We start from the raw sequence: 17616 nt of genomic DNA, 5'->3' as shown, positions 1-17616 counted from the left end.
AAATTTCCCCATTGTGGGACTAATAAAGGACATCTTTATCTTTAAAAACAAAGGAGATCGTCATCGACTTTAGGAGGACAAGACAGCGCCAACACCCCTCTACATCAAAGGCGTGTGTGTGGAGAGAGTCCACACATTCAAGTTCCTGGGAGTACAGGTCTCCGATGACCTCTCTTGGACACACAACACCACAGCAGTGGTAAAGAAGGTCCACCAGCGTCTGCACTTCCTGAGGTCCTCAGGAAATTCAACCTGGACAGGAAGCTGCTGCTGGCCTTCTACCACTCGGCCATCGAGAGCCTGCTGACCTACTGTGTCTCCACCTGGTACAGCAGCTGCATTGAGGCAGACCGAGTGAGGCTCCAGAGGACAGTCAAAACGGCGCAGAGGATTATAGGCTGCCCTCCCCTCTCCCTGTCGGACATCTACACTACCCGGTGCCTCAGCAGAGCTCTCAATATCGACAAAGACCATACTCACCCGAACTCACACTTGTTCGACCTGTTGCCCTCTGGCAGGCGCTACAGGTGCATTAAATCAAAGACTAATAGACTGAAAAACAGTTTCTTTCCGAGTGCCATCTCCATTCTGAACTCTCACACACACACACACACAACCACCCCTACCTTGCAGAACAGCGACATAATGTGTTTTTATTTATCCAATTTAGTATTATTTTCCATCTCATTATTTATTCTTTTATTAATCTAATTTATATATTTAATTAAATTATTATTGTATCGCACTGGAGAGGGGAGCTCTCTAATCTCGTTGCACACTGTACAATGACAATAAAGGGATTTCTGATTCTGATTCCACCCCACCCCTCTAGAAACACAGCATAACCTTTAATATTTCAATAATCATAATTTACTACCAGCATTTTCACATTCATAGCCATTGGCCATCATTTGACAAATTTTGGACTTTGCTCCTTGGCCACTTTATTTATAAAAAAAAAAAAAAAAAAAAGGGAGTGACACTGATAAAAACTGACTGAGCATTTCATGTTTGATGCTGGATGTTACGACTCAATGCATAGCTCAGACAAGGGTGTAGACAGAGAGGACATTTTGTCCTAACCAATGGAGCGGCAAAACCGTGGCACTGTGGAATCACAGAGAAGATAACTCGTGTTGGGAATTTGCTCGTGTGTCTACGTCAGTGACCATAAATTTACCATGCCCTTTGTTCTTATATGCTCTCTCCAAAGACTCTCCTAAATTAATAGGCCTAATCTGAATCTGCCAACACTTAATTGGTATTGTGATTTCTAAAATATAGAAATGTATATTTACTCTATATCAGATATATTTTGTTTAAAGCAATGTTGTGAGAGCATCAATAGGATGAACAAACAAAAAACTCATTCCAAAAGCTATAAATGCATTTTTTGTTATTTGAGGGGTGAAATTATGTGGATTTGCCCACACCTGAATTTTTTTAACAGACAATTTTATCCTCCTTAAACAAATTGACAAACAATACAGTATATTGTAGCCTGGACACCATTTAATTTTTAAGCAGAGGTTGCATTACAGCATGTTTAAAATGTTGGGGATGCCACCAGAAGACAGACTGTTGTTGATAATGGCCAAAACCGATTCACCAATACTAGGAAGAACCTCCTTCAAGAAGTGAGGAGGAACGGATGACTTAATTTGGCAAATTGCCAACAAATGACAGGGAACCTGCTTCAAAGAACTTTAACACCGCAGAACAAGTGACTTGGACAGAGGGCTCCAATGTGGCATTTAAAACCAAAGCCCTGGCGGTTGCAACCTTGTTGATGAAAAACTGCAAAAATGTATTGCATATTTCTGGGGACGAGTCTGTGCAAATTGGCTGTCAAGGCTTAAGTGCAGAATCAATAGTTTTAAATAGAGTATGTGGATTGTGCTGATTTGTGTGAAGAAGACTTGACAAAGTGTTCCCTTTTGGCCTCTTCAACTTCGCTTTGGTAACAACTCATGCTGTCCATTAGGATTTAATAAGAGAACTGCAGTCTGTTTTTTTCTACCTGTGTGCATCTTTGTGGGATTCTTGTTATGCTGCGCAAGGTCTCTCATAAAATATTGGCTCAGCTCTTACTTTTGACTGTGCAGTATTAAAATGTAGCCAGTGCCACAGAATCCAATATATTAAAGAAGGATGAGTGAAACCAAGAGCCGAGTTCCTCTGTGTTTGGAGAGGAAACACAGAGCTGATCAAAGGCATCAGCGAACCAGCTTGCCGTACTTAGTAGCAACAGATTTAAAGACTACATCAAAGAGAATATGAACAGAAATCTTGTTGGCAATTTGAGTCCAGTAGACCATGAGCAAGAACAAGGTCTCAAGTATGTCCTTGTTCATGCGTGGGCCCACGCACTGGCCTAAATTAAAAGATTCAATAAGAGCCAATGTTTTTTTGGTCCAGCTCACATAAATATTAACACAACCCATAAAAAGGATGTGATTGTATATCAGCATGATTTTGGCAAGAAGATTTGAAAAGTTACTCAATAAATCCTTATTGTATACATCATATGTCCAGGAAATCAAGTAGAAAGGCATACGACTCGAAGCTCAGGTGCAGGATTCAAATTGTTTTACCATGGTGAAAATGGAAAGAGAAATGGAGTAGGAGTTATATTCAAGGAAAAGTCAGTTAAGAATGTTCTAGCGGTGAAAATAGTGATGAGGGTGAAACTGGAAATTGAAAACAGGTGTTTTGTTGAATGTAATTAGAAATAGTATTTTTCCCCTCTCTCTCTCTGCCAATATGGTCCAGCGTCAGCCACAAATGGGCGTGTCCGTTTATTAACAACAGGAACGTCACCTCACATCAAGGGCCACGTCTGGAGTCGGCTGTTCTCTATGGCGTTAGATTTATGCCACAATTACAAGTGTAATATCAAATACCGCAAACACAGTCGCATTCAAACATGCTGTTCTTATTGTTATAGTAATAATTCCCAAGAATTTTTTTCATATATCTTTGATTGGCTTAATGTTATTGTCCCTTTAGTTCTATGTGCTTCTATAAAGGTTTTTCTGTTCTTGTTATTTATTTATTTTTTAATAATAAAAAAATCACCCTTCTGAGTTGTGCATTTGCGTCTTCATCATTAGATGTCGCCATGGTAGTTGTTTTGCAATAGCACCACGCCTTTCTATTCCTATTTATATTACACCATATGGAAAGCGCTTTGTTACAGCTCCACCTGTTGTGAACTATACAAATAAGATTGTATTGTATTTTTTTTACCCTGCCTCTGAGTTATGATTGGCCTGAAACAGCCAATTAGAAACAGCCCTAGTGTCCGACTCCTGATTGGTTAAGAATTGTGGCACACAACAAGCGTGAATCAGTGTTTTGTATGCGTAGAGGAAAGGGAAGCCGTAAGAGTAAAATCTATTTTGTGCGTACACTAGAAGGGTCTTTTACACGCGAAACATTTTTGTACGCACAAAACATGTTTTCGTACGCGTGTCCTAACAGTAACGCCCCGGCTCCTCTCTGCCACTGTCCCCCTTCTCACCCACTTCTTCCTTCATAACCCTGCCTTGATTATGTTCGAGGTTTTTTTCTTCAGAGGGAGTTTTTCTATGCCTTTGTCGCCGCAATGCTCGGCTCAGGGCCATTTCAATGTGTGAGGAGTGAGGCTCTGGACTTGTTACCCAAGAGCCTTCAAATAACATGTGACTTAGCGATATAGTGTATGACACAGAATTGACTTGACTTAAGCACACTTGGTGGCATACGTATGACTGACGCAGACTTTGTTAGAATGAATGTCCCAAAGTTATCCCATATTTAGGCCCACTCCCAAAACCTCCTCTTAAGTCTCATCTTGTCCCTTCCCCCTTGAAATGCACGTTCACAAGAACCAAAAATTGCCCCAATTCTCCTTAAACTGTCGGGGTAGGCTCGCAGGCAAGAGGCATATGGCCCTGCAACATGAAGACAGACCCCGACCTCCCTGGACGACAAGAGTCCGGCTCCTCTGCATCATGCGACAACAATGGCATGCGAAAAGAAAAGAAAAATGCATACATGTAAGTAATATTGATTGATTTTCAATGTAGTTTGCACTCATGGTTAGATGTTCCATACTTTGGTACAATTAATTAATTACAATACATCTTTAATTACCGTATATAAATCAAAAAAGTGTTCTGAGTTACTGGAAAACGCTCGCTATTTGAAGGACCCAAATAGCAACACCAACGCTCGTGACAAATTATTTTCCTAATGAAATTTGAGATTTTTTTAGAATTAGAATTAGAAATCCCTTTATTGTCATTGTACTCAAGAGTGCAACGAGATTAGAGGATTTTATTAGCTGTATTTGTTTGTATTTGTTTTTAATTTTTTTGAAAGTATACAGGGACAGTGCATATTAATAAAACAGTTTCCTGTAAATATGCCAGATTATAGCCAATGGCTAATTTGCATCCGTTGTCCCTGTAGCAGGTTGATGTTAGACTGTACAATAGAAAACATATAACTTTAAAATACAGTACAGTTTCAAGAAACACACTAATGGACATATAAATACATTGAATGCAACCAAGTATGAGTATGAGTTGTAAATTGCTGCAGTGCTAGCTTTCATGCTTGTTAAAGTGTTGTAGTGCAAAAGTGCTTGACTGTTAAAATGCTACAAGTCAGACGATGTCTCAAGTAGTAAAAACCAAAAACAGATAACAGCGCGACAGACAATTCCAAAAAACATATTCACAAACATAAATTACAAACAAAGGGTTTCCTACTCAATGGTAATCATGTAAACTGAGAAGAAATATGATTACAGACTTGATTCTCTAAAAGCCAGGTTTTTAGGTGTTTACCAAAGGAAGTGAGAGTGGGTAAGTCTCGTACGGCATTTGGTATTGTGTTCCAGGTGTGAGATGCTCTGTATGAGAACACTGACTGGCCAAAGGTACTTTTTCTGAATGGAACTATACAGTCACCTCTAGACCCTGCTCTGGTTGACCTGTTCATATTATTCTGCACATATTTATTTAGTGGAGGTGGAGCCAAACCATTGAGACTTTTATACATAAGAATACAATCAGAATATTTTTGTATGTTTTCCCAGCTCAGGGAGTTCATATTTCTTTAGAATTTGACAGTGGTGGTATGTGTTCGGCTTTTTAGCCAAGATTTTCAAGGACTGTTTGTATGCAATTTCAACAGGCTTTAGTGTGGTTTTACATGCCATTGCCCAACTAGTTAGACAATAAGTCATATGTGACATTATTATGGCATTTAAAAATAGTTTTGATGAATCGAGAGTTAAATTATTCCTAATATATCTAAAGTTAGAGAGATTAAGTTTCATGTGATTCATTAATCTTTCTATTTGTTGCCTAAACTGTAACTGCGAGTCCAACATGATTCCTAGATATTTAAACTCTTGTACAACCTCAATTTTCGTTCCTTGCACATATACGTTAGGATTTGTATCAGCACACCTCCTAATTGAAAAGAACATACAGACAGTCTTTGATACATTAAGATGTAAGTGAGAACGTTCTAGCCAATTTGACACATCAGACACGGCTGCTGATAGATATTGTGCAGCTTGATATTTTGTTTTTGCATGTACATAAATAACTGCATCGTCAGCGTACATCTGACAAGTAACATAAGATGGACAATGTTGTACTAATAGCTGTGGTTTTAAGTTGCCGGTAAATGTTTGCTATAACGCTTGCTTAAACGGCTAGGGAGTAAATTAGCTACACAGATGTTGTTTCATTTGCATACTAATGATATGATGATAATGATAGTCCAACCAACACACTCGAAGTTGGAAGATGCGGGAAAAAAAAGAAATAATTTTTGTCGCATCAGTAACCCAAAAACTATTTATGAAATGTATTAGGTGATGTATGCATTGTGTACAATACTGACCTCTGGTAACACTATGAATGCTCCAGTCATAATGGTGAGGACAATGTTGATCCCAAATAACCAGCGAAGAAATATGAAGTAGGAGGCGACGCCCGACCCAAAATGACCTCACAACAGAGGAGAAAACATTTATATGAGAATGTTTTTAATAATTTGTGTCATTTTGATAAGGTTAATAAGTAGGCAATGGTGCAGGGTCAAGCTGCTTGCACATGTTTGTCTACAAGTGTAAATGCAAACGTGTGGGGGGAAAAAAATATTAAAAACTAACCTGAAGGATGTAAAGAATGAACGTTTGTTTGTTTGCACGTGTTTTTTTTTTTCACAGGGAACAGAACAAAATCTTACTTTCAATTTTCTTAATCCTCACTTCCCAAGGAATGAACACAACCACAATGTTATAGAGCACTCGGGACATTTTCTTCAGCATCTGCAGGATGGAAATAAAAAACATGGTTGGAGACAAAATCAAACAAAAAACATCCTTTCAATGGCTTTTAATTGCATATTCATCTACATTTATATTCATGGTTCATGCAAACTAGTTATAATTAAATAATAGAAAACATCATGAAATTTTATCTGGTGGCAGACCATATTTATTTATGTGCATCTTACCGAGTGCGATGATGAATATCCCAGTCACATTGTTGTTGGCCTAATAGTAGTATATAATAATAGTAGCCTTTGCTCCTTTTGATACACCAGCCATTGAAAACCACAAAGGGCAAATCTAACTAGTGTGTTTATTGCTGTTGTTTTTTGCAATTCTATAGAACAGCAAAACACAGTTGTGATGCATTACTCAATGTCTGATTTTAGCAGGAATCTAATCCACATATGACTGCATCAATTGAAAATTAAGATTGAAGGTCACATCAGATGAAATGCTGACTTTTCACTCAACCAGAGGCCAAACAGAAAATTAATTATTTATCATCAGACTGCTCACTTAAAGACAATTTATTCTAATGGAGCCTGAGCTGCCTTGACACTGTAATTAAACAGCGCTATAACAACAGGACATAAATTTTCTATGACTGCCTTACACAACATAGCTTCCTTATGCCTGAGTTGATCTGAGTCAAACAGAAACGGTTAAAGGAGCTCTAGAAATTCTGAAAGCCGAGCAAAGGTAATCCTGCATCTTTTAATCAAGTCTGTGATCATCAGATTATATTGCAGCAGAGTGGAAATTATTGAAAAAGAGCATCTCTCAGCAAATATTCTGCCGTTCTGCAAGGTGCATATTTACTGCTCTTCCCAGACACGTTCATATTAAATTGATGGTGAATGGTGACTACATTAGAAATGAAATGTAAACATGACATAAATAATGTACAATATCATCAGTGTCAACAGTGTGTCAACGGTGTCAGGATCAGGACCCAAATCCTCTTGTCTTGAGAAATATCTCAGGCCTGTATTATGAAGAAACTCAATTATTAAACAAAAAAGAAAGAAATTAGGCTCTACAAACACACATGACATGAAAACAAAGAGAGAAAAAAAAAAAAAAAAAAAAAATATATATATATATATATATATATATATATATATATATATACAGTGAACCCTCGCTACTTCGCGCTTCACCTTTCGCGGCTTCAGTGCTTCGCGGGTCTAAAAAATATTCGGGGGCATTGTAGTTTCGCCGAGCGGCACGAGGGGGCGCTGGAGCGGTTAGACGGCCAGCGTGTGCCTTAGAGGAGTGTGGACGAAGAAGAGAGTGGACGAAGAAGAGCACGTTCCCCCGGACATGATTTGGGGCGACGTTTCGCGCGGTTCGGACCGTACCAGAGCTCCGGAGGAGGCCGGCGTGCGTGGCAGTTAAGCCGAAGAGGAACAACTTCCGCCCGGGCACTAGCGGGGCGACATTTCGCTCCGTGCGAGAGCTCCGGAGGAGACCGGCTGGCGTGCGTGCGTGGCAGTTAAGCCGAAGAGGAACAACTTCCGCCCGGGCACTCGCGCGGCACCATTTCGTTTCGTGCGAGAGCTCCGGAGGAGACCGGCCGGCGTGCGTGGTAGTTAAGCCGAAGAGGAACACCTTCCGCCCGGGCATGAGGGGAGCGCGAGGCTGTCAGTTATGAATGAATAAATAAATAAATGAAAAATGCCACCTTTCATTTCACAGGGCACACCGGACGGCGTACCAGTAGGTAAAAGTCGAAGTAAATAAATAAGTACAAAAAGAGGTAATTGAATAAATACAAAAATAATGGCTGGGGAATAAAAAAATAATAAGTTTTAATAATATTTTTTTTTTTTTGTTATAACATGAATTTCACTCTCTCTCTCTCTCTACCCGTATATATATATATATATATATATATATACATACATATATATATATATATGTATATATATATGTATATATATATATTTTTTTTTTTTAAGCATTTTTGGTTTAAAGGAGCGCCACTGCTTCGCACCTATATATATATATATATATATATATATATATATACATATATATATATATATATATACATATATATATATATATATATACATATATATATATATATATATATATATATATACATATATATACATATATATATACATATATATATATATATATACATATACATATATATATACATATACATATACATATATATATATACATATATATATATACATATACATATACATATATACATATATATATATATACATATATATATATACATATACATATATACATATATATATATATACATATATATATATATATATACATATATATATATATACATATATATATATATATATATACATATATATATATACATATATATATATATATATATACATATATATATATACATATATATATATATATATATACATATACATATATATATATATATACATACATATATATATACATATATATATATATATACATACATATATACATACATATATATATACATATATATATATATATACATACATATATATATATATATATATATATATATATATATATATATATATATATATATATATATACATATATATATATATATATATACATATATATATATATATATATATATATATACATATATATATATATATATATATATATACATATATATATACATATATATATATATATATATATATATATATATATATATATATATATATACATATATATATATATACATATATATATACATATATATATATACATATATATATATATACATATATATATATATATATATATATACATATATATATATATATATATATATACATATATATATATATATATATATATACATATATATATACATATATATATACATATATATATATATATATATATATATATATATATATATATATATATAGGTGCGAAGTATATAAAAGTATTTATTTATTTATTTTTTTTTGGAAGGTGCGCCGCTACTTCGCGGATTTTCAGTTTTCCCGGGTGGTCTCGGTCCCCATTAACCCAGTGTGATTGTACAGTTGCAATATTGTCAACTCATTTGGTATACATACATCAGCTCCTGCTGTTTGATAGCCTCTGGTTCGTGTTAGGCGTCCTTCATACTTCAGTACTATTTCTCTGGCATGCCTGGAAAATACAACAAAATGGTCATTCAGCCTTTTTAAAATAAAAATGCTACATCTATTAACAATAGTGGGAATAATCTATAAATTCCTATACCAGTAATTGCCAAATGTTTTTACAGTACTTAAGTATATAAAATATGTTAGTGTGTTTGCACAATGATAGTGAGACAACGATGATGGTTCTGTGGAAAAGCAAAGAATAAGGTGCAGTCCCCTCTTTCACGATACCTCATGTAAATTAATGTACCCATTGTAGGATGATTGAGTGATTAAAGTACTTTAATACTATAAATGTTACATTTATGGAGATTTATATTTATGTTTACTTATTTTGAAAGCAACTCGAGAGGGCACAAGTCAGTGCAAAATGTAGGCGGGTCGCAAACCTGGGTAAATGCAGAGGGTTGCGTCAGGAAGTAAGACTTTGCCAAACAATAATTAGCATTCATCCACAAATTCCCATAACAGATGGGTTGCGACTAAGTTAACAACCACCAACATCTGTGTCGTTAAGCTACACGACGCCAGTGGAAATTCAATTCAATTCTCTGCATTGAAGACAAAGGAGATGCATAAAGTGGGTTCTCAGGAAGATATAGAAGCGGAAAGCACAAAGCATAGACCTGAAAATGAATATTGCGATTATGATAGAAAAAGCTCAAGAGTTGGTTGATTTGAGATGATGATTAGGAGCGAGGTTTACTGTATATAATATATGTCCAGGAGCTCAAGTAGAAAGGCATAAGGCTCGAAGCTTTGGTGCTAGATTCAAAATGTTTTACCATGGTGAAAGTGGAAAGAGTAATGGAGTAGGAGTTATCTTCAAGGAAAAGTCAGTTAAGAATGTTCTAGAGGTGAAAACAGTGTTGAAGTTGAAACTGGAAATTGAAAAGGGGCGTCTTGTTTAATGTAATTAGTGGTTATGCCCCTCAGGTAGGATGAATTAAAAGATAGAAGTGAAGAAAATGTTATCTGAAGGAGGTTACTGACTGTAAGACAGTGGTAGACGGGAGTCCAGCTAGATAGCATAGGATGGTGGTGAATACAACTCAGCTCAGATGGTGTATATGAGGGACAGGAGGATTAAGAAGAAGAAGGTAGAGCAGAGGACCGTCTGGTGGATGCTGGGAAATGAAAGCGTGTCATGCAGCTTTTCAAGACGAGGAGCAGAATAGTGCTGACTTGTGATGGAGGTGAGAAGGAGGAGTTTGAGGTGGAGTTGGGACTGCATCTCAGGGAGCAGCTCTCTCTGCTTTGCAAGGGGCCATATATATATATATATACATGTTGTTGTAATGCTTTAGTTCACTTTCATTTAAAATTAAATGTTTTTTTTTTTTGGCTGATGAGGTGCGGTGACCAAAACACTCCATCCATCTGCTCCTGGTCCGACCCCTCTGTCAAATTTTAAAACCCATTGTGACCCGCCAATCAAAAAGTTTGCCCACCGCTGGGTTAGACTGTGTCATGATCCGTTCTGTCATGCCATGCTATTTGTTTTGTTTTCTCAGCTGACGTGGGGCGTTTCCTCCAGCACTCGTTCCTGGTTCATGTCGCCATGGCTGGAGAGACGCGCCCGCCAGCCGCGCACCTGACTCTCGTCAACCCAATGATTAAGACACTACATAAGCCTCCTACGCTGACTACTCAGCGTCGGAATATTCTCCTGCATCGCTCACATTCATGATCCCAAATGTTGCCACGCCCTGCACTTTGCAGTTGACGTTTTTGTGTTTCCCCGTTTTCAGCTAAGGCTCTGCTCGTTTTTGTTCTCGCTCGCTCGAATTGGTTTCTCTTGCCCTTCCGCGGTAAGCAATTTATGTTCGCTGTATTCCTTGCCTTTTGCAAGCGCCTTTTGTTCCGTCGTCAGTTTCCCCTTCCTGATGTGAGTTTGTCCACCAGCGGTTTTTGTTTGGTCGTTGTCGGTGTTACATTTGATAATTGATTGACTTGTGTTTTCTCCATTTGTAGTAATAATAAATACCTTTGTTAAATTATATCTTGCTGTGTCTGCGCTTTAAGAGTCCAGATAATATTTCCCAGTGGTCGCTGGGAAGATCCTAACAGACTGACAATGTTCGCAGATTACATTGGCCCTCATCTACTAATACATGTGTAGGAATGCACACAAGTTGACCTTATATGGATTCACGACATGTGTAATGTTGATGAATCAGAATGACGGCACATGCCTGCAGTGCTCTAATTTGCACAAGTCACAGCCATATTTTCCCCAAAAAGGGCATCTCCGCCAATGTGTTGAGGTTTAAAGTTGTGAGACATTAAACAAAAATAATAACTTTCTAAATCTCTGTCCTATTTTCAAAAAGAGACATACACAATAAAATCAATACAACTTTATTAATATAGCATCATCGGAAACTTGCTCAACTCAAAACCTGAAAACATATAATAATGACGTAGATAATTTGTAATTAATTCTGAACTAAAAGTGGAGAATGATATATACAAAACTTGCAAAGAAATTTCAATATTAGACAATCAATAAACAAACACTACAGAATTTGTTAAAACGGATAGCAAAGAATAAATATAACACGGCAAAGAGGCATTTGAACAAGAGAAGGTTGATTGATGGAGTGAGGGAAGACATGAGGGTTGCTGGTGATAGAAAGGAGGATGCAGTAGGTAAACTGAGATTATGGAATAGAAAATTCTGCACTTCACCGACCCTGAACAGGATAAACTGAGAGGAAAAAATTTAATTTTATATTTCAACATCACAACGTCCAAGTATATTACAGCGATAATTAGAGAAATATTAGGCCCAGTGTACTGTCAATTTTGTTACAAGTTCCCTAAGAAGGTGGTTTTCCACAATCACAACGCAATACTTGTATGTACAGTATAGTCTATGATGTTCGATTACAAAAGTCTACAAAAGGACAATGCAGACCTCGTGATCAAATCTAAACACTCAACAATAAAGTGCCCTTTTTTTTCCGAAGGAACACAGATGCAGGGAAATTGCAGAGATGGCAGACGCTCAGTTTGAGATATCTACAACACCAGTTTGACTCGCCATAATTCCAGTCACAAATATCTAGAAAGTCACTTTGGCTCCTTAAACCTTAATTGAAGGGATGTTTCTTATTCCTCCAATAGCTACATACAAAAAAAATCAAACAATGCAGCGGTCTCTTTTAAATTAGTTGCCTTTATTGAACACACTAAAATTGATCCATCCAGCCATCTTCCACCGATGTGTTGTCTGGTCAATTGTTTCAATGTGGATTAGCATCAGCTCGAGTCCGAGCCCCTTCTGGATAACCAAGCTTCTCACCTTGTCTTTAATGCTACGTTCAGACCAAATCCATTGTGAACGTTTCTTGCGGTGCAATTGAATTAAAGTCAATGTAGTTCATGCAAGGCAGCGCGGATGATGCGTTTGGATAATGACACTCGAAGTGAGTCAGCGTTGGACCACATTCTGAGAACCACCCATATCTTAGGCTTCAAATTTAAATATATAAAATTAGATTATTTTGTGATGAAGTAACACCAGTGAACAATGTGAAGTGAAATGAAATTCATAGGATATTTTAAACTTTTTTTAAATAAAATACTGAAAATTTATCCGACTCCCTGACTTTGTAGAAACACTTATTTTTTTGTTTTGTTTTTTGCTGTGATTACTGCTGCAAGTCATTTGGGTCAGTTTTGCACATCAAGAGACGGAAGTTTTGGTGAGTGTTCTTGGAGAGCATTTGAGAACAGCAGTTGGCAGATTGTTGAACAAATTCTCAATTGGACTCAGGTATGGACTTTGACTTGACTATTTTAACACCTGGATATGTTTCTTTGTGAACCATCCCATTGTAAAATATGCTTTATGTTCAGGATCATTGTCTTGTTGGAAATATAACTTCCGTCCCAGTCTCAGGTCTTTTGCAGACTCCAACCGATTTTTATCCAAATGGCCCTGTATTTTGCTCCATCCATCTTCCCATCAATTCTATCTTTCTCATCTGTCCCAGCTGAAGCAAAGCCATCTCAGACCATGATTCTGCCACCATCATGTTTGCCAGAGGGGATAGTATTTGCAAGTGTTTTTTTTTTTAAGGTCGTCCTTGAGAAATGGGTTTCTTCTTTCCATTCTTCCATAATGGCCAGATTTGTGCAAAATGTGTCTTTTTGACCAGGTAAAACTGAATTACAGATTTCTACATAATAGTATAGATCCAATCTAGCTGCTAGATTTTAAAAAGGGTTGCCAAAGGCAATAGGCTTGTATATGTTGTTTTGTAATTTGCATTCCTGGACGTTATACAATGTATGTACACTAAATGTTATGTTACATTCAGTTTCTTTTTACATCTTCATCAATGGTGCCATTTAAAATCATTGGCTGTGCATAAAATTCCAACTGATTCGTTCCATTCTTTTTTTTCTTTTTTTTAATGTACTAGGCTTGGCGTTTCCCACAAGGTGCCAGTGTAAGGGTACCCATTCACACAATAATGACCGAACACTGAGAAGGCTGTAAACTAGATATTGATCGCTGATATCAAAATAATTATTTCACACATTTTCCCTATGGCACATAAGAAGAAGGCTGCAGGTTAATGCACACATTTTCAAAATAAGTGTGTTTAAAGGAATGCTGATGGAAATGTGGCTTAAATCTGGGACTTGTGGAATAATATATGAGTTATTATTGCAGTGGAAGTGATCCCACACATTCAGCCTGTGATTAAGGGGGGTGTAAAATTGCAGAATTGCCTCCCATACTGGATGGGGGTAATAAACTTCTGCAGTAATAACAAACTGCCCATATAAAAGCTCCTATCAATGGCACATACTCAGCACATCTGAGAAGCTCCCCAACTTATCAAGCTCCTTCTATTCATACTGTGTGCTATACAGCGTGCTGCTCACATTTAGTGGTATTTTACAGTGAAACTGTTTCCACTTATCTCTTAAAGGGACAGTGTGTAGAATGTTTGGATTCTTCAAAGTTCATTCATTGCAAAAATCCACTATTATTTTCAATAATATTAAGTTCAATATTATGTTCAAATATTATGTCAACATAAATATATTTTTGTAATATATAATAGCCTGTATAGTAGCTATAGAGATCCAAAGTGAACAATCACACAATGACAAAATTGCTGTATCGATGACTACGGCATGTGTAACAAATGCAATGCACTTATTTAGTCGCTTGACTTTATACTAGATGTTTCTCATGATGACATTTTGATTGCAAATATGCTGAAAAAATTGGTGGTAGGTTTTTGAAGTGTGGTCTCTCTGAGGCACTGTAGTACACGTGCTGCAAAATATACGCGCTTTGCATTCAGGTCAATGCATTTCATTAGTTCACCACTAGATGGCACTAGTTTTCACATACGGTCTTTTTTCTTTTTGTTTCATTCCTTGATAAATCACTTCATTACTACATGTGTATCATGTATCATCTTCAACACCACGTATCCTTTTCAGGATACAGGGTGCGTGCTGGAACCTATCCCAGCTGACTTCGGGCAAAAGGCGGACTACACCCTCAACCGGTCGCCAGCCAGTCACAGGCCACACACATTCACTGCCACTGAGTGCCAAACCGCTCCCACGCTGCCTACACTCAAATCAGGCAAGCGCACACACAAACGCAAACTATATTGTTGGACTTTAAATTGTGCAATTTAAATACTACTACTAATAATAATTATAGATCTTATAGGGCGCCACGGTGGATGACTAGTTAGCAAGTCCGCCTCAAAGTACAGTGGTTTGATTCTGGTACTAGCCTTCCTGTGTGGAGTTTGCATGTTTTCCCTCTGCTCGCAAGTTTTTTTTCCACGTTCTCTGGTTTTCGCCCGCATTCCAAAAACATGGTAAAAATTTAATTACGGTTTTTTCACTCGCACATTCGAAATACATTTTACAAGACTTTTGAGTAAATTTTACTAGTTTATTGACTTTAAAAAAGCCACACAAGAGACTTTTTCACTTTGCTCATTTCATACACAAGGTTACTCAATGAGGTTGAGGATTGAACCGACAACTTCTAGATTTGGAAACGGCTGCCCTACACCTGCGTAAAGGGTCGGCAACATGGGTTGTTTATATTGCTGGTATCTCCAAAATGAGGCCAAAAAGCATCGCTTTGGAGGTAGGATCAAGGGGATTGCACTTGACACCAATAATATGCAAACTGACCGTAGCAGTGGGACGGCTCACGTGTGGAGTTGCTGACCCCCGACGTTGAGGAGGGTTCGATCCTCTACCGCATTGAGCTCCTTTGTGTATGGAATGTGTACAAAACCGCAAAGTGTGTTCAAACTTGGGGTGACTTTTTATATTTAATGAACCTGTAAAATGTACTCAAAAACTCCTCTTGTAAAATTTACTATTACAATTTCTGAGTGAAAAAAACTTTGCTCGGGTTTTTCAAGAAAATAATAGTCCCCATTTTTTACAGTGTATGTTAGGTTGATTGGTCACTCTGAATTGCCCTGAGGTGTGTTTGTGAGTGCCGATGGTTGTTCGTCTTTGTGTGCCTAGTGTTTGACTGGCAACCAGTCCAGTGTGTACCACTGACCGAAGACAGCTGGGATAGGGTCCAGCACGCCCGCGACACTCGTGGGGAGAAGCGGCTTGAATACTGGATGGATGGATGGATGGATAATAATAATTATGAAAGACATTGTGTACAGTATTGCCATCATCAACTAAAAGTAAATATCATTGGCGAAGCCATTTCTTGCATTTTGAGGTGATTTATGTGGTTATCTTGCCAAACAATGTATGCACTTTATCTGCGACTGGGAAATAAATGTATTATATTTTTATATTTTATGTACTATATATATATATATATATATATATATATATATATATATATATATATATATATACATATATATATATATATACATATATATATATGCTTCTTTAAAATTTTATAAGTATACTAAGCTATTTTGGGGAAATCGCTCAATAAACTAATAAATATTTACCTGATGTGTGTGTAATAGTTTCACAATTTTTTGTGCATATTAAGACCCTCTAAGTCAGCGCTGTTTTATTGGCGAACCGTCGCCGCAGTCAAAAACTTTGTGTTTTAACATCATGTAATTATCAACACTCTTCCAAGCAAATATGAGGTATACCTTGTTAACCCACTAGGAGTAAAACATTAACTAAGACAACATGTATTTCCTTTACTCTGTCGGTGGCAGAACCACATTGACAAAAAATACGTTCACAGATGTCTTCGGTCTGCATTGTCATCAAATGATGTAAGTTTTGACAAGATATAATCACGAGCGTCAAGGTACAGCAGCTTTTGTAGTCACAGTGATGCCAAAATTGAAAGTATTTTCAAAATGGCAGACTTCAGGTTTGGTTCAGCATGACTCCAAGAGACTTTTTTTGAGTCTTAGGCTCGTACATACACCACCATATTTGGTGAAACGGGCTGTTTCGTTGAAAGTTTGTAGTCGCACAATAAACTAATAGAATATTGATAATTTTGCCAGGGCTGACGTGTGTACAGTGTTTGAGTGCATGAGGATCTCCCTCAAAGTCAGCCTTGTTTTATGGGTGAACTGCACGTTGCCGCCGGCAATAGCTTTTTGCAAAAAATCACAAATTTCATGTGTTATCATGAAAGTCTAAACACTCTTCCAAGCAAATATGAGGTTAGCCTGATGTCACCAACACGAGAAAAACATCAGAGATTAAAAAAACGTTATTAAGATTATAATGTAACTGTCAAAAAATAACATTCAAAAACAAGATGTACTTAAAACATTCTTGATTGTTAACTCTCATAATGAGAGGTAATATTCATCACAAACAGTTATTAAAAAAAAAAAAAAGGACTTTACTTCAAGACTTTGAGCTTGCGTCTCATTGGCCAGGGTCTTGTCCGAATGTTGGCGATGATCTCCTTCTGGTACTGAATGTTCTGGAACATTTCCTCCGGATCATCACTGTCCACCCGTTCATTCCCTTTGTCTTCTTCATCAGAGGAACTGCAGAGTAGGAGTTATACCCAGTAGTTCCCTCGTTAACATTTTGTGAACAATCCATAAAAAAATATCACTTTGATGTCTTCAGGGAGTGCACAACTAAAATTAG

The 17616-nt window shown here is 37.0% G+C and overlaps 1 protein-coding gene across 3 annotated transcripts in view; it reads right to left on the bottom strand.

The window, feature by feature from the left end:
* tmc3 (transmembrane channel like 3) overlaps positions 1 to 17616 on the bottom strand; it is an 84966-nt gene that overhangs the window by 34194 nt on the left and 33156 nt on the right. For all 3 annotated transcript variants that reach the window (XM_088295540.1, XM_088295539.1, XM_088295541.1), the window contains 4 exons: positions 17364 to 17510; positions 9430 to 9505; positions 6253 to 6334; positions 5905 to 6011 (listed from right to left, as the gene is read on the bottom strand). In XM_088295540.1, the coding sequence (XP_088151666.1) occupies positions 5905 to 6011; positions 6253 to 6334; positions 9430 to 9505; positions 17364 to 17510 (412 nt within the window). The remainder of the gene's footprint in view (positions 1 to 5904; positions 6012 to 6252; positions 6335 to 9429; positions 9506 to 17363; positions 17511 to 17616) is intronic.

The sequence above is a fragment of the Idiotropiscis lumnitzeri genome, chromosome 5 (genome assembly GCF_059441095.1).
Source record: "Idiotropiscis lumnitzeri isolate Australia: NSW breed Sydney's pygmy pipehorse chromosome 5, RoL_Ilum_1.0, whole genome shotgun sequence".
In the NCBI taxonomy this organism is placed as follows: domain Eukaryota; kingdom Metazoa; phylum Chordata; class Actinopteri; order Syngnathiformes; family Syngnathidae; genus Idiotropiscis; species Idiotropiscis lumnitzeri.
Note: the sequence above shows the minus strand (reverse complement) of the source record. Positions and strands in the feature narration are given on the sequence as shown.